Source organism: Triticum urartu, chromosome 5 (genome assembly GCF_003073215.2).
Source record: "Triticum urartu cultivar G1812 chromosome 5, Tu2.1, whole genome shotgun sequence".
Classification (NCBI taxonomy): domain Eukaryota; kingdom Viridiplantae; phylum Streptophyta; class Magnoliopsida; order Poales; family Poaceae; genus Triticum; species Triticum urartu.
Genome location: NC_053026.1, coordinates 11,919,085 through 11,943,321, shown reverse-complemented (window position 1 = coordinate 11,943,321; position 24,237 = coordinate 11,919,085). Strand labels below are relative to the sequence as shown.

At 45.9% G+C, this 24,237-nt stretch overlaps 3 protein-coding genes across 4 annotated transcripts; 1 reads left to right on the top strand and 2 right to left on the bottom strand.

Moving 5' to 3' along the window:
* Nucleotides 1-366: 366 nt before the first annotated feature.
* On the bottom strand, nucleotides 367-4,992 carry LOC125506936 (enolase-like). The gene is made up of 17 exons (XM_048671643.1): nucleotides 4,573-4,992; nucleotides 3,814-3,877; nucleotides 3,592-3,656; nucleotides 3,048-3,095; nucleotides 2,879-2,965; nucleotides 2,704-2,784; nucleotides 2,513-2,614; nucleotides 2,349-2,429; nucleotides 2,193-2,267; nucleotides 2,001-2,063; nucleotides 1,830-1,910; nucleotides 1,554-1,748; nucleotides 1,422-1,472; nucleotides 1,227-1,315; nucleotides 1,084-1,135; nucleotides 929-985; nucleotides 367-692 (listed from the first exon to the last, which is right to left on the bottom strand). The coding sequence occupies exons 1-17, from the start codon at nucleotides 4,975-4,977 to the stop codon at nucleotides 612-614; spliced, it is 1,677 nt and encodes a 558-aa protein (XP_048527600.1). The 5' UTR covers nucleotides 4,978-4,992; the 3' UTR covers nucleotides 367-611.
* An 84-nt stretch (nucleotides 4,993-5,076) lies between these two features.
* Nucleotides 5,077-9,661, bottom strand: LOC125506937 (malate dehydrogenase, glyoxysomal). Its single transcript, XM_048671644.1, has 9 exons — nucleotides 9,403-9,661; nucleotides 8,377-8,592; nucleotides 7,405-7,719; nucleotides 7,215-7,304; nucleotides 7,000-7,083; nucleotides 5,927-5,962; nucleotides 5,745-5,834; nucleotides 5,546-5,640; nucleotides 5,077-5,412 (listed from the first exon to the last, which is right to left on the bottom strand). Exons 1-9 carry the CDS (start codon nucleotides 9,478-9,480, stop codon nucleotides 5,340-5,342), a joined length of 1,077 nt encoding a protein of 358 aa, XP_048527601.1. The 5' UTR covers nucleotides 9,481-9,661; the 3' UTR covers nucleotides 5,077-5,339.
* An 11,030-nt stretch (nucleotides 9,662-20,691) lies between these two features.
* On the top strand, nucleotides 20,692-23,592 carry LOC125506935 (probable glutathione S-transferase GSTU6). Of its 2 annotated transcripts, none has more exons than XM_048671641.1 (3): nucleotides 20,692-20,956; nucleotides 22,609-22,932; nucleotides 23,030-23,592. In XM_048671641.1, exons 1-3 carry the CDS (start codon nucleotides 20,732-20,734, stop codon nucleotides 23,396-23,398), a joined length of 918 nt encoding a protein of 305 aa, XP_048527598.1. In that variant the 5' UTR covers nucleotides 20,692-20,731; the 3' UTR covers nucleotides 23,399-23,592. The 2 variants fall into 2 exon arrangements, with proteins under 2 accessions (XP_048527598.1, XP_048527599.1); XM_048671642.1 differs by having other exon boundaries at nucleotides 20,723-21,512; nucleotides 22,595-22,932.
* Nucleotides 23,593-24,237: the final 645 nt, after the last annotated feature.

Below are 24,237 nucleotides of genomic sequence, written 5' to 3'. Positions count from 1 at the left end.
TATTTTCGGACCGACGAAGCACTCGATGGCAGTAGAGTTGCAACAGTACCATTTTGGGGCATTAAACCTATTGATCCACGTCAGCCACCATCGACCGCGGTCCGTGGTAGGCAGTTATATCCTACCACCATTAACCAACGGCGGTAGAAAAAGGGTCGGATCATGAAAATTTTACAAAACAAGATGCTTATCATGCTAAGTTTAGAAAAATGGTCAAAACAGTGGATTCAGCCCCTAGGGACGCCCCATCAGTGACAACAGAAGCGGGTTTCTTTAAGAGTAAAAGAGATTTTGAGAATACCAAGCAAAGATGAAAACAGGTCTACACTTCTCAGAAGCATGCATTCTGAAACAAAGAGAGTAAACTAAACGCAAGAAAGGCGAAGATGATGCGCCAAAAACTAGTATTACACTTCCAAAAGGTTCAGGCCGAATCAGGTACATTTCCACAAGGACCAAAATTGGAGCAAGTTTGAGGGTACATATCCGTTCCGTTCACATAAAACATGCGCGGCATTCATTATTGCTCAATCCTAAGAGCTTCAACCAGAGTTCATTCCGGAGGTTAAAACACACCCATTTTCTTCACAAAAACTCATGCAGATCCCCGTTTAGTAGGGCTCCACCGGTGCACGGAACTTGAGGCCGGCGTACACAGCGGCATCGCCCAGCTCCTCCTCGATCCTCAGAAGCTGTTCAATTTGGGGGAAAATAGCTCTTAGTTTGTTTTCGCAAAAAATAATGAATGCTTATCAAGATCAGACACAAATGAGACGCATCAAATGCAAAATGAACACATGGCACTGAACAATAGAATAAAGCATGGGGGTCAAATAAATTTCTTTTGTTTGATTGTAAGGTCCTGTTGGCCAACATAATATCAGAAGATTGCTTCAGCAGAACAAGAATAAACAGGAGAGCTACTTGCCTGGTTGTACTTGGCAAGACGCTCCGAGCGACAGGGAGCCCCGGTCTTAATCTGACCCTGTTGCACATGAAGAAACATTGGTCAGTCAGTCGGCCATCGATCCAAAGGAGAAGGTAGCGAGCGTTGCAAGTTCTATGCAGATTATAGAATCATACCGTGGACAAACCAACAGCCAAATCAGCAATGAATGTGTCCTCGGTCTCACCACTGCAGACAGTGGATGTAAAATAAGCATACAGATGGTAACAAGAGAAACAAAGGGATAACAGTCGTGTAATAAGTATCTCCTATCAAGTACCTCCTGTGGCTGGTCATGACACCCCAGCCAGCGTGTTTTGACATCTTCACAGCCTCGATACTCTCAGTGACGGATCCAATTTGGTTAACCTATTACATGGAAAGAATGAACAATCAGAATGTGCAAGACATCACACTAGACTCATCACAGGAAAATAACGAGTAAGAACCAACTTCTGGTTGAAGAGAATAATACCTTCAGCAGAAGAGCATTGCATGACTTCTCCTGGATTGCCTTTGCAACTCTCTGCACAACAAAGTGATGTAAGCAATTGCAGTGGTGCAACAAATGAAAGTGACCACCTACTCAACAGAGCAAATCACTCACAGTTGGGTTGGTGACTAGAAGGTCATCACCAACAATCTGAACTTCCACTCCACATTCCTCAGTCATCTTAGCATAGTGCACCCAGTCATCCTGGTCAAATGGGTCCTCAATCGACACAATGGGGTACTCGCTCACGAATGACTTGTATACGTTCTTCAGGCTATCTCCAGATATCTTCTGGGAACCATCGTTGTTCTACAGCAAGAGAAGGGAATGTTAAAAGATCCCCCTGCAAAGACAAGAAATTATTTGCAGAAATTAAACATTGGGGCTTACCTCTTCCTTGAAGTTGAGGTCATAGGTTTTGTCCTTGTCATTGTAGAACTCTGAAGCAGCAACATCCATTCCAATGACAACCTAGAATTTCCCAAATCAACAAATCTCCTTCAGTCACAAACTTAAAACTTCATTGAGAAGTGCACAACAGATTAATTCAAGAAGACAGACCTTGCCGGTGTATCCAGCCTTCTCAATTGCGGTCTTCAAGAGCTCAAGGCCCTCCTTGTTCTCCTATAATATCAAAAAAAAGAAGTCAAATTACACGCCAGATGCAATTTATAGTAACACGGTAGTTTTATAAATCAAAACATAACAGTCATCAGCTGCTGTCATACTTCTTCTCCAAGAACAGGGAAATACCTGAATGTTAGGAGCAAAACCACCTTCATCTCCAACATTGGTGGCATCCTGGCCATACTTCTTCTTGATAACAGACTGTTACAGAAAATGGAAGTTTAGTTAATTTATTTTTTACAAAATAAAAAATAGATAGAAAGATAAAGATGAAAGAATTACCTTCAAGTTGTGGTACACCTCAACACCCATCTTCATTGCCTCCTTGAATGAGGCAGCTCCAGTAGGAAGGATCATGAACTCCTGCAAAGATGCAAGTATAGGCATAAGTAACATGTGTGCGAAAACATGACAAAAGATGCGGAAATCTTAGTTCAGAGCATTGCCTGCATGGCAAGCTTGTTTCCAGCATGGGATCCACCATTGATGACATTGAATGCAGGAACAGGCAAAACCAATTGCTTGTTGCCAGCAAGGTTGGCAATGTGCTGCAGAGAAGAATATTTCATGTTAGAAGACAGGATAGCTAAAAGCAAACACATGAAGAATGATCAGAGGAGATTAGTATGCTGCATACCTGGTACAGTGGAATCTTCTTGACGCTGGCTCCAGCTTTGCAAACAGCTAGTGACACAGCCAGGATTGCATTAGCACCAAGCTGAATTTACAAAAGAAATCAAGCTGTTAGAAGGGAATCTGCAAATGGAAAATAGTACCCCCTCTCTAAAGGTAATACTCATCATATGCTATACCTTTTGTTTGCACCAACCCCACTCATTCTTGGTTCCATCAAGCTGCTGAACCATAAAGTTGTCGAGCTCAGTTTGAGCGGTAGGGTCCTGTAGAAGGGAAAAGAGCAATGAATAAATTATCATTCTCAAATCTCATGAACAGAGAAAGGGGGGCAAAGACAAAACTAACCTTGCCGACCAAAGCAGGTGCAATAATGGAGTTCACATTGTTAACAGCCTGTGACAGAACAGCAAAAACATGTAAATATCACAAGAACCAAATTATGCATGCAAATGGTAATATAATGTCAACTGCAGTAGAAACCACCACTAGATGCAGTTATTCTAGTGAAACATCCGGCCATAAATGCAGTTAAGTTGGTCTATTATTAGTAAGGAAAAATATATAACATGAGACTTATAAACACCCCCCCCCCCCAAAAAAAAAATCCAGTCAGCAGCAACAATAAACCATATTTTAGTTCACATCATAACATTACCGTTTTTTTTATAAAACCTGGCATAGAATAGAAATAGCAAGTTATACAGCAGCAGGAAACATTGCTTGGATGAAAGCAGCATGTTAAAATAAGTTTGGTCATATTAAATAGCTATAAGAATTGTGGCATAGATTTACAGAATGTGAATATATAAGCAGCAGCCACATTAAATCACCAAGTACCACAACATAGATTTACAGACTGAAGATAAAATTCGGTGAAACAAATGTAAACCTTGGAAACACCCTTGCCCAAGTAGTCAGATCCACCGTCCCTCAGCTCCAAAGCTTCATAGACACCTACATAAGAGGGATGATTCAGACAAGATTAGCTTCATTCAGTCAATAAATGATGACAGGAGCATTGTGTACCTTCACTAGACAGGAACCAAGGCAAAAGTTGATTATAAGGCTGAAAGGAAAACAGCGATGATGTAATAATAACAAAATGACCCACCAGTTGATGCACCGCTGGGAACAGCGGCCCTGGCGAAGGTTCCATCTGAGCAGCACACATCAACCTGATGCACAATAACAATGGAGTTAGCAACCATATCTTACATCACACTACGGCATCATCAGGCACAGATCAACAAGAATATCCCACCGACAGCAAAACCAGAGCATCGCGTTTCAGACTAGGGCGTAACTATGGACACCAGACCATAAGCTATACATTGCAGATAGTAAGCAGGATGCGGTTGCCTTTGAGGTGGACTATGAGAATCCGGCTTTTCCAACTAGCTTCCGCCTTTCAGCAAGCACAAACGGAGCATAAGCATGACGACAAACCGATCCGTGGTTACAACCATGAATGGATGGCAAGCAGGCAAGATGAAAATTGCACGCGCCACAGGATCTGACTGCAGAAACCACCACCTCGAGTGGAATCTAGCGTGACCCAACCCCCCCCCCCCCCCCCCCAAAAAAAAAAAAAAATCTAGCCGAGGGCAATTTACATCGTACCGGCTGCTCACCTACCCAAAACCCCTCGGTCACGGTCACACGAGAGGAGCCCGTCAGAAACCCTACGCCCTGCTCCGCAGAAACCCCAGCCCAAGCCCCGCGGGCGAACCAGACCAGATCGGCCGCGCAATCGAAGCCCGGCTGCTGCTACGAACGCACGCACGAGCGCGGTACCCGCTACCGCTACCAGATCGAGCCGAGCCGGACCGACGGTGCACAGATCGGGGAGATTGGCGGGGCGGGTGCGTACCTCGACGGTGGGGTTGCCGCGGCTGTCGAAGATCTGGCGGGCCTTCACGGACTGGATCGTGGCGGCCATGGCCGGAGCTCTGGTCTCGCGTGGCTTGGAGAGGAAGCCGAGATCGAATCGAGAGGAGGGCGAGAGGGGTCGGGGGTTCGCTGTACGGGTGGACGGCCCCTGCTTTCTTATAGCCACGATGCGGATGCAAACGGGGCCGCCGCTTGTTTCTGACGAGCACACGGGACGCCGCGTCTCGCTGCGGGTGGGGCCGCCGGGCGGGCGGTCCTCCCCGGGGCCCGCGTGTAAGGGGCACGGAGATGGAACAACTGGCGAATATGCCGTGGGACTCGCAGAGCGGTCTGGGGAGCGCACCAGGAGGGGTTGGGCTGATGGGGACACGTGTCGCCTGCCCATTGGGCCGACCCAGGTGACATCGGGTTAATCATCAGCAAGAGAACAAGGAATGGCACAAGAGAGAGCGAGCCAACTTGAACTTTTGCCGTGTTTTATTTATTATCGGGTTAATCATCATTATTATTATAATCAATCATCAGATCTGCCGTGTTTTATTTATTCAATTATACAGCCGTAAACATCGGGTTGTCCGCGTCGTATATACGGGTATAAATACACTTCTTTCATTGTTATTTATTACAGGGAGATGAGACAATGACACGGCGACCGTTGCTCCGAGGAAGCAAGAGGCATCTCAGATTTCTATGCTGGGGCTTCGAGCGTTCCATCCGGCGAAAGATTTCTCTCCTCTTCTCTTCACTTCACTTGTTGGCGAAGGCGACGCCCTTGTGGATGCTCTCGGCCAGCTCGCCCTTGGCCTTCTCCAGCCCCGCCCTGCACGCGTAAAAGAGAAGACAGGGCGTTGCATCGTAGGTGAGCTCGGCATGGCAAAGCAGTTTGGGCGACACAGACAAATAATCCTTCCCAGCCTCCTAGGTTATCTATGTATGAAAATTCAGCTGCAGACCTCTCAAACTCGTTCAGCGGGCCGAGCGGCAGGACCTCCTCGACGCCCGACCGGCCCAGCCGCACCTTGGACGCGAAGAAGGGCAGCTCCGTCACCTTCAGGGCGCGGAATCGGAATGAGATTCGCGAATCAGAACCGCTGTTTCGCGAGGATTAGTTTAGTTAAGAATTGAGCTAAGGAGAGAAAGAGGGAGAGTGACCTGGGAGGCTATGTAAGAGCACTCCACTATCCCGGCGTCGCCGCGCAGCCCTCTCAGGCACGCGTCCGCGAATTTGGCTGCTGCGTAGGCCTGAGAAGGAAAAAAAATGTAGTGTTACTGGATCCATCATTTGAAAATGCACAGAACAGTGATGATGCACGTATGAGCTCATGGAGACCAACCATGGAAAGAGTCGCGGATCCTGCTCCTGCTTTCGCCTGAAATGAATTTGGGTAGTCAGAAAGGAAGGTCATTGCATTAACATGTACTACAGCAGTGGTCATGGTTCCTCTACAACACAGCACCAACACTGGTCAAACACTGGCTGGCCAGCCAACAGCTTACGAAAATGTATTGACCGTCAGGCAGCCACCAAACCAGAACATGTGTCCGCAACTAGCACTAGAAATTAGTACAGGGCCCCCCCTACATGGGTAAAAGTATTGTGTAAAAGAAGGTTTCTGCTCAACTTAACAGTTAACATGCACCTGATAATTGACCTTTGTTGTCAACACTGTGAAGCTCTTAAATAAACTAATATGTGCATCTTTGTCTATTATAGAACACAAGGAATTTGGTAATTTCACATATCCATCTCACATCTACTGAGCTCTAACTCTTATGTTCTCAAAACATAGCTCGTCAGATCTTATTCAGCTTTGCTAACTATAAGCTGAAGAACTGCAAACCAGCATGCCGGACTCTGAAGACAAATGCAATGAGAGATATCTGAAGAATGTTTGAGCTGTACTGCTACTACAGGAGGGACGTTATCAATTGAGTTAGTCATGTTTGAACAAAGTGTCGATCCAAGCTTTCAGCAACATAAAGGAGAGGACTAAGTCTGTAAAGGCATTGAGATAGAATTTCAGTCCTCCCTGGACTTATCTCCGCCTTCTTTCTTTCTCCTTGCTTCTTTTCCAATCTATTGCAGATCCCCAGTTCTGCTGTGAGTTCAGATTAATGATGTGTTTGATTCGTAAGAACATTCTAGCTCTTGCAATCGGACGCAATACAGTATTCATAGCTAATTCTCCCTCCGATCCAAAATAAGTGTCGCAGCTTTGAACTAAGGTTAGTTCAACCTTTGTTCAAAACTGTGACACTTATTATGGACCGGAGGGAGTACAAAACTATTACTTCGTCACTAAGCCACTGTTCAGAGAGAGCAATTGCAAAAGAAACTTTTAAATTGACTTTTATCCCCCCCACTGTGCGTACAAGATATGGCATTAGATGATAAGGGAAACCATACCTCAACTACTTCTGTCCCACCATTCTGTATGCGAGAAGTGAGATAACTAATTTCTTCTGAGGTAAACGAGCAGGGAGGATTCACCTACAAAAACAACAAAGTTCCATGAAGAAAAATAAAAAATGAACAGAGTAAGTACTAGTTCCATCAGATGGAAACAATTTTTCAGCTACATATATGGTTCAAAATTTGAAGCAGCTGCAAGTGCTAATAACCTGTGAAAGGAGTGGTAATATCGTAACTCCTGCATGCCCACCAACAACAGGAACATTGACATCTCTGGGGTCAAGTCCAAGAACCTCTCCCTGTAGACAGAGAATGACAGGAATAGGAATTTGAGAACCTGTCCATATAGAAACTAGCAATATGATTGGGCAATATGGCAAACAATTTTTAAGTACATACCACAAAGGTATTGGCTCTCACTACATCAAGTGTTGTCACCCCCAATAGGCGCTTAGGATCATATGTTCCAGCTTTTTTAAATACTTCAGCAGCGATCGGAACGGTAGAATTTACAGGGTTACTGATCACATTCACAATCACATTTGGGCAGCATTTTGCAATTCCCTCACAAAGAGTCCGAACAATCCCAGCATTGATGTTGAACAAATCATCCCTTGTCATCCCAGGTTTCCGAGGAATGCCAGCAGGAATGATCACAAGATCCATTCCAGTAAGAGCACTTTCCAATTGTGACTGACCCAAGAAGCCACGCACCTGTAGAAATTATACCTTAGCATAATTACACCCAATGATCAGATAACCTTTAAGGTTCAAGAATCAGGCGATAATTGTATGCATAGGCTAGGGCGGACAAAGATATGTGGACAGCTATTAATATTATGCCAATCAAATATCTGCCTGTTACATAAAATTCAAGTAGGTTATATGTTTTCCTTGCAACATTATTTATTGTTTTCAGATTTAAATCCACAATTATTACTGAATGATCAGACACTTCATATATTCTTCGGAGATCTCATGACTTTAAGAACAATGCATGATGCCACTGGAAATTGGCTACTTGTTTGCTGAGTTATGGATTATAAGATTGTAACACAGAAACAACCAGCTGGCTAATGCTAATTTCCAAACCTCTACTGTATGTACCTCGATTGGTTTCTTTAATGGAAATCGGGGAAGAGATCCCTTTGCTACCCCGCAAAAAAAAACTACCATACGAGCTAAAAGGACAGTAGAGAAGACATACATTCCTTCAGTAATTCATTTCCTCTAAACAAAACCTACACGGATCACATGGAGAGCAACTGTACTAGAGGTCTACCAACATGCAACTACATTATCCTTTCAGAATCAATTTTCAGTGAGCAACTTCGCAGAAACAGGACATAAAGACAGGGTCAAGGAGCATACCACAGCACCGGTGTTCATGTGGCTAATGTCAGCTGTGACACCAGGTGTGTTGACAACATCATATAAATGGAGCACCGAAACAAGAGGGTTCATCTTCATGAGCAGCGAGAGCGGCTGGCCAATCCCACCAGATGCACCCAGGACTGCGACCTTGAACCCTGGTGCCGCACCTTTTGCACGGCAATCAGAGCCCTTCAAGATGGCCACCTCCTCCATCTTCAAAATAAGGAAAGAGAAAATTTAGCCTAGTAGAAGCTGATTCTGGAGTGGACGATACCTTTTATGCATTGGCCAACCACGACAGTTCCACAGGTTTAACTAAGTTTAAGAGCTAAATTTAGGAAGTTGTCTGACAAAAACACCAGCTAAGAATAATTCAGATGATTCTAAATTTCCCAACAGCTAGATAGCAACACTGGCCTGAAAGCATCATAATAAGATATCGTGATTGTAGTCGCTAGGAGATCTACTTGATGCTCACTAAATATACAGGTTTCAACTGCCAGAATCAGAGAATAGCAGGCAGTAGTTCCAAATTGCATCCCATCATCGTATGTTTTTCTAGTAAAAACGGGCGTGTTTATCAACTTGCTAATGCTTGTAATACTACTTCTAGTAATTGCTGCATCTGTAATACCAAATCCAATGGACCTTACTTCAGTGTTTGCTGTACACAAGAACTGTGATGGTGTCTATTATTAGGCTTCCCGAAGCAGCAACTCGAACCTTGCAGATTCAACTCAGATTTAGACAAGGCTACTCGACAGTCGATTCCTGGTCAATGGATCGCTAATTCCGAAGTATACAAGGATCATGGAAAGAACGGATGCGGCCAGGCTAAGCAGCTACGCGCAGAAGCGCTGCGGGGAGGGAGCAGCGGATGCCGCCACGGCCGGCGGCGAGAGCTAATCAGGGGAAGAACTGGCGCTCCCCCTCTGGGTCTGGGCAGGATCTCGCTCCGACCAAATCTGAGCTGAGACGGCAGTAACAGAGCAGAGGGAGGAAGGGGTGGTTGTGGGTTCGTGCCTGCGAGGTGGGCGGGCGGAGGTGGGAGGCGACCCTGGCCATCCGCCTCGCCGCCGCGGAGTCGGCGCCTTGCTCCATGGCCGTCTAGTTGGCGTGGTCGCCGGAGACTCGGGAGGCGACGAGAGACGAGAAGAGAAGAGACTCTCGGCAGGACAGGTGAGGGGAGGTGGTTGCGAGGGCGGGAGAAAAGGGGTAAAGCCGAGGGGCTGGATGCAAAAGTTGTCTGTCCGCCCGTTCGTTCAGGAATGCGTGCAAGTTTGTTTTGCTTCCATCATCGTGTGGATAAAGATAGTAACGTTGATGCCCATGGATACAAATTTCGAAAATATATTTATTTTACAAGTTTCATTACACTAGCTAAATGTCTGTGCGTTGTCATGAAATAATGAAAATTGATTATTCTACCCATCAAATCATAGTATTAAATGTTTGACGGTGATATCACAGGTGTGTCCACTGTTCTTTTATAGAAAAATGTGTGGTGTGTATACTGTTAGAGTACATGACAATGATATTACATGTAGAGTACATGAAAATCCCGATTAGAAGGAATGCACGGTCCATGTTTATCACTTGAGATCGGCAAATAACCGTGAGCATCTACTTTGATCTTATCTAAGACTTGTCTGTCTCCCCTCACCTGTTCCTTTTAGGGTGTCCTGCCCCTCCTTATATGAGTTGAAGGGGGCGGCTTACATGTAGAGTCCTAGTAGAACTACAACTAGTATATTTCCTACTACAAGTCGGATTCCAGACCGGGTCTTCTCTCCGGGGTGGGTCTTGCTTCCTGTGTCAGGGAACGCTCCTCTTCTTGGACCTTCTCTGTGAGCCGGCGCTCCAGGCACTGGGCCACGAGCCGGCCTGCTTCATGAGTTTCCTTTCAGGCCTTGGGCCTCTTGATCATCGCGGCCTATCTGTTGAATTTATTCTTCAAGCCGCCACCGGATAACTCGGCCCTGAACAGGCGGGTCATACCGTAGGGTTATATCTTCAGCAACAGTCTTTGAAGAACACACCTATGCGAGTCAGAATGTTGGCCACAATCCATGTGATCAAGTAATCTTTAGTAAGCTCGTGAAAGGCCAGGAGTATGACTTATACAATCCACCATGGCGGGGTAGCCCTGGCAGCCATGTACCACTAATGACATTCAGTGAAACTTCTTCGCGCAAGACAGACAATTCAAGGCATTAGTCCATTGTTCAGTTGTAGACAAGTGTAGCTGCTTGTCTAGGTGAAGCTCAATTTTAATAGGTCTCCACTGAACTGCTGATATATCAAGCAATACAATTGGAACAATGCAATCCAAATTGCCTATGAGATCTAGTGAAGGTTGTTAGATTTTATGGGGCTCGGCCCACTAAATCTTGTACCTTGGCCCAGTTAAAATTTTGAAATCTCAAAGGCCAATTTGAGTTGCATGCCAAATGTGTAAGTTTAGTACTATACTGCTAGTGGAGTGGAAGAAATATTATTATAAGAAGTTGTGTTGTTCTACTACTCCTTATATCACGACAAAAGAGAGCACTAACACACGCTCACTCACTCACTCAGTCACGTCACGTCACGCAACGCGCGCGTGTCACATTTTGTGAATCTAGTTCGTATTCGCGACTTATGTTCTGCATCTTGCTGGAAGAACTAATTTTTGCTCGGCGGTGCGCTGCTTTGTTATAGCCGTACGTGTCAATGCCCAAGCTCATTGTGGACACGTTTTCAATCTGTAGGGTTCTTCCACCACATTGTCAGTCGCATCTCTTCACTCTCCTCACACGTTCCTTCTATGGAGAGAAGATGCAGAGGAGAGAGTCTACACATAAAAGACTACACAAATAGAACAGACACACACACACACACACCTGCTGAGTTCCTCTGTGCTGAGGTGCTTCTCCAGCGACACCATCCCCGACGACTGTGTGCACAACCGCCTGGGTGAGTAGGCCTCTAAAACCCGCCCCTGAGAACCTGCACCGGATGAGGGGCGATAAGGATTTTGGATAGCGTCTCGACATGACGACTTGCTCAAGTTCGACTAAATCCTCGATGTTCGTCTGTCTTCTTCGACTACTTTCTCTACGACGGATGATCACCCTGTTGTTGGAAATATGCCCTAGAGGCAATAATAAAAGGATTATTATTATATTTCCTTGTTCATGATAATTTTCTTTTATTCATGCTATAATTGTGTTATCCGGAAATCGTAATACATGTGTGAATACATAGACACCAACATGTCCCTAGTAAGCCTCTAGTTGACTAGCTCGTTGATCAACAAACAGTCATGGTTTCCTGACTATGGACATTGGATGTCATTGATAACGAGATCACATCATTAGGAGAATGATGTGATGGACAAGACCCAATCCTAAACATAGCACAAGATCGTATAGTTCGTTTGCTAGAGTTTTTCCAATGTCAAGTATCTTTTCCTTAGACCACGAGATCGTGTAACTCCCGGATACCGTAGGAATGCTTTGGGTGTACCAAACGTCACAACGTAATTGTATGACTATAAAGGTATACTACGGGTATCTTCGAAAGTATCTGTTGGGTTGACACGGATCAAGACTGGGATTTGTCACTCCGTATGACGGAGAGGTATCTCTGGGCCCACTCGGTAATGCATCATCATAATGAGCTCAAAGTGACCAAGTGTCTGGTCACGGGATCATGCATTACGGTACGGGTAAAGTGACTTGCCGGTAACGAGATTGAACGAGGTATTGGGATACCGACGATCGAATCTCGGGCAAGTAACGTACCGATTGACAAAGGGAATTGTATACGGGGTTGCTTGAATCCTCGACATCGTGGTTCATCCGATGAGATCATCGAGGAGCATGTGGGAGCCAACATGGGTATCCAGATCCCGCTGTTGGTTATTGACCGGAGAGCCATCTCGGTCATGTCTACATGTCACCCGAACCCGTAGGGTCTACACACTTAAGGTTCGGTGACGCTAGGGTTGTAGAGATATGAATATGAAGTAACCCGAAAGTTGTTCGGAGTCCCGGATGAGATCCCGGATGTCACGAGGAGTTCCGGAATGGTCCGGAGGTGAAGAATTATATATAGGAAGTGCAGTTTCGGCCATCGGGAGAGTTTCGGGGGTCACTAGTATTGTACCGGGACCACCGGATGGGTCCCGGGGGTCCACCGGGTGGGACCACCGATCCCGGAGGGCCCCATGGGCTGAAGTGGGGAGGGGAACCAGCCCATAGTGGGCTGGTGCGCCCCCCTTGGCCCACCCCCTGCGCCCAGGGTTGGAAACCCTAGGGTGGGGGGCGCCCCACTTGCCTTGGGGGCCACTCCACCCTTGGCCGCCGCCCCCCCTTGGGGAGCCTATATAAAGGGGGGAGGGAGGGGCAGCTGTACCCTTGACTCTTGGCGCCTCCCTCTCCCCTGCTACACCTCCTCCTCTTGCAGAAGAACGGCGAAGCCCTGCTACTGTGACGCCCTGCATCCACCACCACGCCGTCGTGCTGCTGGATCTTCATCAACCTCTCCTCCCCCCTTGCTGGATCAAGAAGGAGGAGACGTCACGCTGACCGTACGTGTGTTGAACACGGAGGTGCCGTCCGTTCGGCGCTAGGATCTCCGGTGATTTGGATCACGTCGAGTACGACTTCCTCATCCCCGTTCTTTGAACGCTTCCGCGCGTGATCTACAAAGGTATGTAGATGCAATCTGATCACTCGTTGCTAGATGAACTCATAGATGGATCTTGGTGAAACGTAGGAATTTTTTTTTTTCTGCAACGTTCCCCAACAGTGGCATCATGAGCTAGGTCTATGCGTAGTTCTCTTTGCACGAGTAGAACACAATTTGTTGTGGGCGTAGATGTTGTCAACTTTCTTGCCGCTACTAGTCTTATTTTGCTTCAGCAGTATTGTGGGATGAAGCGGCCCGGACCAACCTTACACGTACGCTTACGTGAGACCAGTTCCACCGACTGACATGCACTAGTTGCATAAGGTGGCTGGAGGGTGTCTGTCTCTCCCACTTTAGTTGGAGCGGATTCGATGAAAAGGGTCCTTATGAAGGGTAAATAGAAGTTAACAAATCACGTTGGGGCTTTCACGTAGGTAAGAAAACGTTCTTACTAGAACCCTATTGCAGCCACGTAAAACTTGCAACAACAATTAGAGGACGTCTAACTTGTTTTTGCAGCAAGTGTTTTGTGATGTGATATGGCCAAAGGTTGTGATGAATGATGAATGATATATATGTGATGTATGAGATGTTCATGCTATTGTAATAGGAATCACGACTTGCATGTCGATGAGTATGACAACCGGCAGGAGCCATAGGAGTTGTCTTTATTTTTTGTATGACCTGCGTGTCATTGAGAAACGCCATGTAAATTACTTTACTTTATTGCTAAACGTGTTAGCCATAGTAGTAGAAGTAATAGTTGGCGAGCAACTTCATGGAGACACGATGATGGAGATCATGGTGTCATGCCGGTGACAAGATGATCATGGAGCTCCAAGATGGAGATCAAAGGAGCTATGTGATATTGGCCATATCATGTCACTATTATTATTTGATTGCATTTGATGTTTATCATGTTTTTGCATCTTGTTTATTTAGAACGACGGTAATAAATAAGATGATCCCTCATAATAATTTCAATAAAGTGTTCCCCCTAACTGTGCGCCGTTGCGACAGTTCGTTGTTTCGAAGCACCACGAGATGATCGGGTGTGATAGATTCCAACGTTCACATACAACGGGTGTAAGACAGATTTACACATGCAAACACTTAGGTTGACTTGACGAGTCTAGCATGTACAGACATGGCCTCGGAACACAGAAGACTGAAAGGTCGAGCATGAGTCGTATAGAAGATACGATCAACATGAAGATGTTCACCGATGTTGACTAGTCCGTCTCACGTGATGATCGGACACGGCCTAGTTAACTCGGATCATGTTATACTTAGATGACTGGAGGGATGTCTATCTGAGTGGGAGTTCATTAAATAGATGAACTTAATTATTATGAACTTAGTCTAAAATATTTACAATATGTCTTGTAGATCAAATGGCCAACGTTGTCCTCAACTTCAACGCGTTCCTAGAGAAAACCAAGCTGAAAGACGATGGCAGCAATTATACGGACTGGGTCCGAAACCTGGGGATCATCCTCACAGCTGCAAAGAAAGATTATGTCCTAGAAGCACCGGTAGGTGACGCACCTGTTCTCCCTGCGGAACAAGACGTTATAAACGCTTGGCAGACACGTGCTGATGATTACTCCCTCGTTCAGTGCGGCATGCTTTACAGCTTAGAACCGGGGCTCCAAAAGCGTTTTGAGAGACACGGAGCATATGAGATGTTCGAAGAGCTGAAAATGGTTTTTCAAGCTCATGCCCGGGTCGAGAGATATGAAGTCTCCGACAAGTTCTTCAGCTGTAAGATGGAGGAAAATAGTTCTGTCAGTGAGCACATACTCACAATGTCTGGGTTACATAACCGCTTGACTCAGCTGGGAGTTAATCTCCCGGATGACGCGGTCATTGACAAAATCCTTCAGTCGCTTCCACTGAGCTACAAGAGCTTTGTGATGAACTTCAATATGCAGGGGATGGAAAAGACCATTCCTGAGGTATATTCAATGCTGAAATCAGCGGAGGTAGAAATCAAAAAGGAACATCAAGTGTTGATGGTGAATAAAACCACTAAGTTCAAGAAAGGCAAGGGTAAGAAGAACTTCAAGAAGGACGGCAAGGGAGTTGCCGCGCCCGGTAAGCAAGCTGCCGGGAAGAAGCCAAAGAATGGACCCAAGCCTGAGACTGAGTGCTTTTATTGCAAGGGAAGTGGTCACTGGAAGCGAAACTGCCCCAAATACTTAGCGGACAAGAAGGCCGGCATCACGAAAGGTATATGTGATATGCATGTAATTTATGTGTACCTTACCAGTACTCGTAGTAGCTCCTGGGCATTTGATACCGGTGTGGTTGCTCACATTTGTAACTCAAAGTAGGAGCTGCGGAATAAGCGGAGACATTGTATCAGTTTTAAACCTCAATAATTGTTATTTAGTGTCAGTTTTGAGCATGAACATTGTATCAGGATCTCATTTAATTCGAGATGGCTACTCATTTAAATCCGAGAATAATGGTTGTTCTATTTATATGAGAGATATGTTTTATGGTCATGCTCCGATGGTGAATGGTTTATTCTTAATGAATCTCGAGCGTAATGCTACACATATTCATAGTGTGAATACCAAAAGATGTAAGGTTGATAATGATAGTCCCACATACTTGTGGCACTGCCGCCTTGGTCACATAGGTGTCAAACGCATGAAGAAGCTTCATGCAGATGGACTTTTAGAGTCTCTTGATTACGAATCATTTGACACGTGCGAACTATGCCTCATGGGTAAAATGACCAAGACTCCGTTCTCAGGAACAATGGAGTGAGCAACCAACTTATTGAAAATCATACATACTGATGTGTGCGGTCCAATGAGTGTTGAGGCTCGCGGTGGTTATCGTTATGTTCTCATCCTCACTGATAACTTGAGTAGATATGGGTATGTCTACTTAATGAAACACAAGTCTGAGACCTTTGAAAGGTTCAAGGAATTTCAGAGTGAGGTTGAGAATCAACGTGACAGGAAAATCAAGTTCTTGCGATCAGATCGTGGAGGAGAATACTTGAGTCACGAATTTGGCACACACTTCAGAAAAAGTGGAATAGTTTCACAACTCACGCCGCCTGAAACACCTCAGCGTAATGGTGTGTCCGAACGTCGTAATCGCACTCTATTAGATATGGTGCGATCTATGATGTCTCTTACCGATTTACCACTATCATTTTGGGGCTATGCTTTAGAGACTGCCGCATTCACTTTAAATAGGGCACCGTCGAAATCCGTTGAGACGACACCGTATGAATTATGGTTTGGGAAGAAACCTAAGCTGTCGTTTCTAAAAGTTTGGGGATGCGATGCTTATGTCAAGAAACTTCAACCGGAAAAGCTCGAACCCAAGTCGGAAAAATGCGTCTTCATAGGATACCCTAAAGAAACTATTGGGTATACCTTCTACCTCAGATCCGAAGGCAAGATCTTTGTTGCCAAGAATGGATCCTTTCTAGAGAAGGAGTTTCTCTCGAAAGAAGTAAGTGGGAGGAAAGTAGAACTTGATGAAGTATTACCTCTTGAACCAGAAAATGGCGCAACTCAAGAAAATGTTCCTGAGGTGCCTGCACCGACTAGAGAGGAAGTTAATGATGATGATCATGAAACTTCAGATCAAGTTGCTACTGAACTTCGTAGGTCCACAAGGACACGTTCCGCACCAGAGTGGTACGGCAACCCTGTCTTGGAAATCATGTTGTTAGACAACGGTGAACCTTTGAACTATGAAGAAGCGATGGCGGGCCCGGATTCCGACAAATGGCTGGAAGTAATGAAATCCGAGATAGGATCCATGTATGAAAACGAAGTATGGACTTTGACTGACTTGCCCGTTGAGCGGCGAGCCATAGAAAATAAATGGATCTTTAAGAAGAAGACAGACGCGGATGGAAATGTGACCATCTATAAAGCTCGGCTTGTCGCTAAGGGTTATCGACAAGTTCAAGGGGTTGACTACGATGAGACTTTCTCACCGGTAGCGAAGCTAAAGTCCGTCCGAATCATGTTAGCAATTGCCGCATTCTATGATTATGAGATATGGCAAATGGACGTCAAAACGACATTCCTTAATGGTTTCCTTAAGGAAGAATTGTATATGATGCAGCCGGAAGGTTTTGTCGATCCTAAAAATGCTGACAAGGTGTGCAAGCTCCAACGCTCGATTTATGGGCTGGTGCAAGCATCTCGGAGTTGGAACATTCGTTTTGATGAGATGATCAAAGCGTTTGGGTTTATGCAGACTTATGGAAAAGCCTGCGTTTACAAGAAAGTGAGTGGGAGCTCTGTAGCATTTCTCATATTATATGTAGATGACATACTTTTGATGGAAAATGATATAGAGCTTTTGGACAACATTAAGGCCTACTTGAATAAGAGTTTTTCAATGAAGGACCTTGGAGAAGCTGCTTATATATTAGGCATCAAGATCTATAGAGATAGATCAAGTCGCCTCATAGGTCTTTCACAAAGCACATACCTTGATAAGATATTGAAGAAGTTCAATATGGATCAGTCTAAGAAGGGGTTCTTGCCTGTGTTGCAAGGTGTGAAATTGAGCTCAGCTCAATGTCCGACCACGGCAGAAGATATAGAAGAGATGAGTGTCATCCCCTATGCCTCAGCCATAGGTTCTATTATGTATGCCATGCTGTGTACCAGACCTGATGTAAACCTTGCCGTAAGTTTGGTAGGTAGGTACCAAAATCCCGGCAAGGAACACTGGACAGCGGTCAAGAATATCCTGAAGTACCTGAAAAGGACTAAGGAAATGTTTCTCGTTTATGGAGGTGATGAAGAGCTCGTCGTAAAGGGTAACGTCGACGCTAGCTTCGACACAGATCTGGATGACTCTAAGTCACAAACCGGATACATGTATATTTTGAATGGTGGGGCAGTAAGCTGGTGCAGTTGCAAGCAGAGCGTCGTGGCGGGATCTACATGTGAAGCGGAGTACATGGCAGCCTTGGAGGCAGCGCATGAAGCAATTTGGGTGAAGGAGTTCATCACCGACCTAGGAGTCATACCCAATGCGTCGGGGCCGATCAAACTCTTCTGTGACAACACTGGAGCAATTGCACTTGCCAAGGAGCCCAGGTTTCACAAGAAGACCAGGCACATCAAGCGTCGCTTCAACTCCATTCGTGAAAATGTTCAAGAAGGAGACATAGATATTTGTAAAGTACATACGGACCTAAATGTAGCAGATCCGTTGACTAAACCTCTCCCTAGAGCAAAACATGATCAACACCAGAATTCCATGGGTGTTCGATTCATCACAATGTAACTAGATTATTGACTCTAGTGCAAGTGGGAGACTGTTGGAAATATGCCCTAGAGGCAATAATAAAAGGATTATTATTATATTTCCTTGTTCATGATAATTGTCTTTTATTCATGCTATAATTGTGTTATCCGGAAATCGTAATACATGTGTGAATACATAGACACCAACATGTCCCTAGTAAGCCTCTAGTTGACTAGCTCGTTGATCAACAAACAGTCATGGTTTCCTGACTATGGACATTGGATGTCATTGATAACGAGATCACATTATTAGGAGAATGATGTGATGGACAAGACCCAATCCTAAACATAGCACAAGATCGTATAGTTCGTTTGCTAGAGTTTTTCCAATGTCAAGTATCTTTTCCTTAGACCATGAGACCGTGTAACTCCCGGATACCGTAGGAATGCTTTGGGTGTACCAAACGTCACAACGTAACTAGGTGACTATAAAGGTATACTACGGGTATCTCCGAAAGTATCTGTTGGGTTGACACGGATCAAGACTGGGATTTGTCACTCCGTATGACGGAGAGGTATCTCTGGGCCCACTCGGTAATGCATCATCATAATGAGCTCAAAGTGACCAAGTGTCTGGTCACGGGATCATGCATTACGGTACGAGTAAAGTGACTTGCCGGTAACGAGATTGAACGAGGTATTGGGATACCGACGATCGAATCTCGGGCAAGTAACGTACCGATTGACAAAGGGAATTGTATACGGGGTTGCTTGAATCCTCGACATCGTGGTTCATCCGATGAGATCATCGAGGAGCATGTGGGAGGCCAACATGGGTATCCAGATCCCGCTGTTGGTTATTGACCGGAGAGCCATCTCGGTCATGTCTACATGTCACCCGAACCCGTAGGGTCTACACACTTAAGGTTCGGTGACGCTAGGGTTGTAGAGATATGAATATGAAGTAACCCGAAAGTTGTTCGGAGTCCCGGATGAGATCCCGGACGTCACGAGGAGTTCCGAAATGGTCCGGAGGTGAAGAATTATATATAGGAAGTGCAGTTTCGGCCATCGGGAGAGTTTCGGGGGTCACCGGTATTGTACCGGGACCACCGGATGGGTCCCGGGGGTCCACCGGGTGGGACCACCATCCCGGAGGGCCCCATGGGCTGAAGTGGGGAGGGGAACCAGCCCATAGTGGGCTGGTGCGCCCCCCTTGGCCCACCCAAACCCTAGGGGGGGCGCCCCACTTGCCTTGGGGGCCACTCCACCCTTGGCCACCACCCCCCTAGGAGATCCCATCTCCTAGGGCCGGCGCCCCCCCTTGGGGAGCCTATATAAAGGGGGGGGGGGAGGGGCAGCCGTACCCTTGACTCTTGGCGCCTCCCTCTCCCCTGCTACACCTCTCCCTCTTGCAGAAGAACGGCGAAGCCCTGCTGCGGTGACTGCTGCATCCATCACCACGCCGTCGTGCTGCTGGATCTTCATCAACCTCTCCTCCCCCTTGCTATATCAAGAAGAAGGAGACGTCACGCTGACCGTACGTGTGTTGAACACGGAGGTGCCGTCCGTTCGGCGCTGGGATCTCCGGTGATTTGGATCACGTCGAGTACGACTTCCTCATCCCCGTTCTTTGAACGCTTCCGCGCGTGATCTACAAAGGTATGTAGGTGCAATCCGATCACTCGTTGCTAGATGAACTCATAGATGGATCTTGGTGAAACCGTAGGAAAATTTTTGTTTTTTACAACGTTCCCCAACACCTGTCTTCACCATCATGCATGTAGACGGGGTTGCACTGGAGTTTCCAGTGCCTCATATGTCATCCGACGTGTGCCATTGGTCCATATGCGTATGTGACAGATGTTTCTAGTTTGTCATGTATGATTTGCCATGACAGTAATTTTATGATGTCACTAATTTAAATTATGCTTAGACAAAATCTGTCTAATTTCCTAACAATATCGAGCTAGAAAAAGAGAGGAGCAAAAGATGGGCGCACAAGCAGTGGAAAACTGGAGGACACCGCGCGCAGGGCAACCGCCCACGCAGCAGTAGACTCTAGAGATATCGGTCAATCATTTACCACGCACCGCACGACGGTACTACGTCCAAACAAATGCGAAATCAAAATCTCTTGATCGTGACAGACATGATTTTGCGGATCGGGTAGGAAGTTCAGAGTTCAAACGCCATAAGATATTGAGCCTCTGTGTGGCACAAGACGATATGCACGCTGGCTCAATCGATCGTCCGCGAGGGATCATATTTAAAATTATTATTTCTTAGATTGACTAGTAAGCGTGCACTTCAAGGGAGTTGGTTGGGAGTTGGTGCATTGTTGAATTTTTCTTAGATGAAGACGTGGCAAGCTCCGCTCTGTATATAGCGGCCAGTGCCGTCGTCCCGCTCCGGCGCCAACCGAATAGGCAGCCATGGCGCTTCTTGTGCTCGCTTCGGCTCCGTCCAACCCCGCCGGCTTCGGACAGTCCGCTCCGTCGGCTCCCAAAAGGCCTCTTTTTATCGGGGCTGCCAAACGGCCAAGCGCACGCTTGGTGTCCGCTCCAGCTTCGCTCCGGCTCCGGCTCGTTGTCGGCACGTCCTCTCTGCCTCCGGCTCTTAGGCTCGGCAGCGCAGCAGCGGCAGCCAGGACAAACATGGTACTGTACAATCGCCATACACATCTTTACTCAAATAAATAAATCAGGATAGAAACACGAATTAGCTCTTTTCTGGTTTCCCTCTTGCTCCTGGCGGCTGGAATCCTAGCCGCCGCCATGAGAGGCAAATCTTCCCGCGCCGTTCTTCGGCGGCTCCCCTTCGCCGGCGGCCTTGATTAGGTGAGAAAGGTCGTTGGATCCACGTATGTGGAACATTTTTACTCCCTCGTAGTCTAGGTTTTTAGGTTGTTCATCGTCTTAGTTTCGACAACGACAATAACAACACTGAATAAAGCTTCAGATCCTTCCCTGACGAGGCCATCGGTCCTATGGTTGGGGACGGATTTGAAAACTAGTCTGTTCAAGTAAGGATGAGGTGGCGACGGCGGCATCCTTGTGGTGGACCCATGTCCTCGGGCTCCGTCGTTGCGACGGCGTTTGCTCCAGCATCGGCGCGGAGCTTGGGAGGTAGTCCAGGAGTGGATGCAGATTGTGGTCTGCATCGACGACATCTAGAAGACGAAACGTGTGCTGGTTCGTGGTTCGTGGATGGCAGGTATGATTTTCTTATTCGGCGTTTTAGTCATGGTGGGGTGTCAGATCTAAAGTTCGATGGTGCATCCGGGTTGTTGCCCCGATCTGATTCAGTCAATAGCAAGGGCTTCACTTTTGGTGATCCATCTTTTTTTTGAAAGTACAGACACAAGCGCTCATATACACGCGCATACACTCACCCTTATGAACGCACACACGCACACCCTACCCCTATGAGCACCTCTGAAAGAATGAGCCGGCATATCATCTTAAGATTTACGAAGTCACCGTAGGCGCCTCGTCATCGATGGGAACATCTTCTCCCACTGAATGCGCATCGCCGGAAATCCTAAAATAAATCCAGGATAAATGCGAGCACTAGGATTTGAACACTGGTGGGCTGGGGATACCACAGTCCCTCTAACCATCCAACCACAGATTGGTTCGCCTTTTGGTGATCCATCTTAGAGGTCCGCAGATCCGTATATCAGTGGTGGAGCCGCGTCGAGCTCCGATGAGGAGGTGATCCATCATCCTTTTTTTTGGTGACTGCTGTGATGGTGCCGGAGGTAGGTGACGGGCATTTGTGTCAAGCTAAGAGATGTTCTGCTATCTTTTCAGTTTCGTCATGTCAGCCTTTACGTGACTTGTATTTTATTTTTTATAATATAAATGAGCCACGTATTGTCATGCAAAAAAATTAAACCAGGAAAACAAATAAATAATTAAACTACACAGGTTCCCGCATGTGTCATTTCCATTTCCGCACGGCATCTTCCAATGGGCCCCTTGAATTTATCCCGACGAATGCTTCAAAAGCAAGTTCTTGTTTTCTTGTGTTTCGACTATGTTATTTATTTATTTTTGCCACCGGCCACCACCGGTTTATACACGGTTTAAATGATATGAGTAGAATATCAAGAGAACTGTAGAAAGTACTTTCTTCATCGTTTTTTTGACACTAGTGTAGTGTCAAAAAACATCTTATATTATGAGACGAAGAGAGTACATGATATCATACTTTCGACTTACTTTATTTTGCCCGGAGAAGAGCATGCATGCAATGAGCTATGTTGATAAAATCCGCCTTGATGCACCTACTAGGCTACATATGGCAGGAACAATTAGGAGACGAGCTCAAGGTGTTGGGAACATGGCGGAGCCCATTCGCTCTACGGGTGAGGCTAGCGCTCAACTTCAAGGGCCTACCATATGAGTACTTTGAGGAGGACCTTGACAACAAGAGCGACCTTCTCCTCAAGTCCAACCCGTTCATTAAGAAGTTGCCCGTTCTCATCCACAACAACAACCTGATATGTGAGTCACTCGTGATCTTGGAGTACATTGAGGAGAAGTTTAGTGATGTGGGTCCAGCCCTCCTCCCCGTTGACCCCTACGAACGTGCCATGGCACGGTTCTGGGCCAGGTACATTGAAGATAAGGTACATACATGTCTGACGACTGTAAACCCACTTACATATATAGCAACATATATATGTCCCACGGACTATGTGGGTGCTCACGCTTGATGAATTGCAGCTAGTCGCCCCATGGTTGAAGATGTTTAGGGCCAACACAAACGAGGAGAAAGCTGAATGGATGAGAGAGACGGTGGAGGCAGTGAAGACGCTGGAGGGGGCGCTCTCCAGAAAATTAGCGCCCTTCTTCGGTGGTGATGATGTCGGGTACGTCGATGTCGTGCTCTCCGGCATGATCGCGTGGATGCAAGGAACTAAGGCACTTTGTGGTGTCGAACTCCTGGACACAACAAAGACCCCACTCCTAGTGGAATGGACGGAGCGCTTCGCTGGGTTGGAAGGTGCTAAGGAGGTTATGCCGGATGTGGACAAGTTGGTTGAGTTTGCCAAGATAAAGCGTGCCAAAATGATGGCACTCGATAATAATTAAGCTGTGCATGCATGCATAGCATGCATTCTCTCTAGTTGTTGGTTGGTGTTTCTCCATCTCAGTAGTTGCAGTTTGATTTACTCATGCAAAGAACAAGGACTGAAAATTATGAAAGAAGTAGATAAGAAGACAATGGGAGTACACATCCTATATCCTATATATACATAAGAAATTGATCTCCACTATCCTATTTATCTCAACATGCACATATGCCACCTCATCAATTATTATTTCCTCTTTCTTAGTTGCATGCTCCATCCAATTAGCATACTTAATGCACATGCAACCATGCATACATGGGAAAATGTCTACCTCAATACACAATCATGCGTGAAAAAAAGTTTTACACTATACAATAATCACATGATACTATTAATTCACATGTATTTATGCTCCATACAACCAATCCCATTAGAATATATTGCAACCATTCCCCGCCGCAACGTGTAGAGTATCATCTAGCTATCTATATGCTTCCGTGCATGATGTAGGCAACCCACCCATTTTTTATTCATTGGGTCTATTCATTTCATCGCTTCTTCTTCCCCTTAGCCGAGATACTTCATGAGTGAGGAGTTAGGCTGGTTATAGTGGGGAGTAACTTAGACTAGTAACATGCATATGTTACTATTACTACTACCTCTGTCCTGATTTATTGGTCCCCTTCGTATTTAGTGTCAATTTTTCACCATAGATTTGTCAATGCATGTCATAAAAAATCATACCACGAGAAACTATGTTCAAATACGAATCCAACATTTTTTGGTGACATGCACTAACATTTTGTTGGTCAAATACATGGTCAAAATTTGACATGAAATATGAAGGGGGCCAATAAA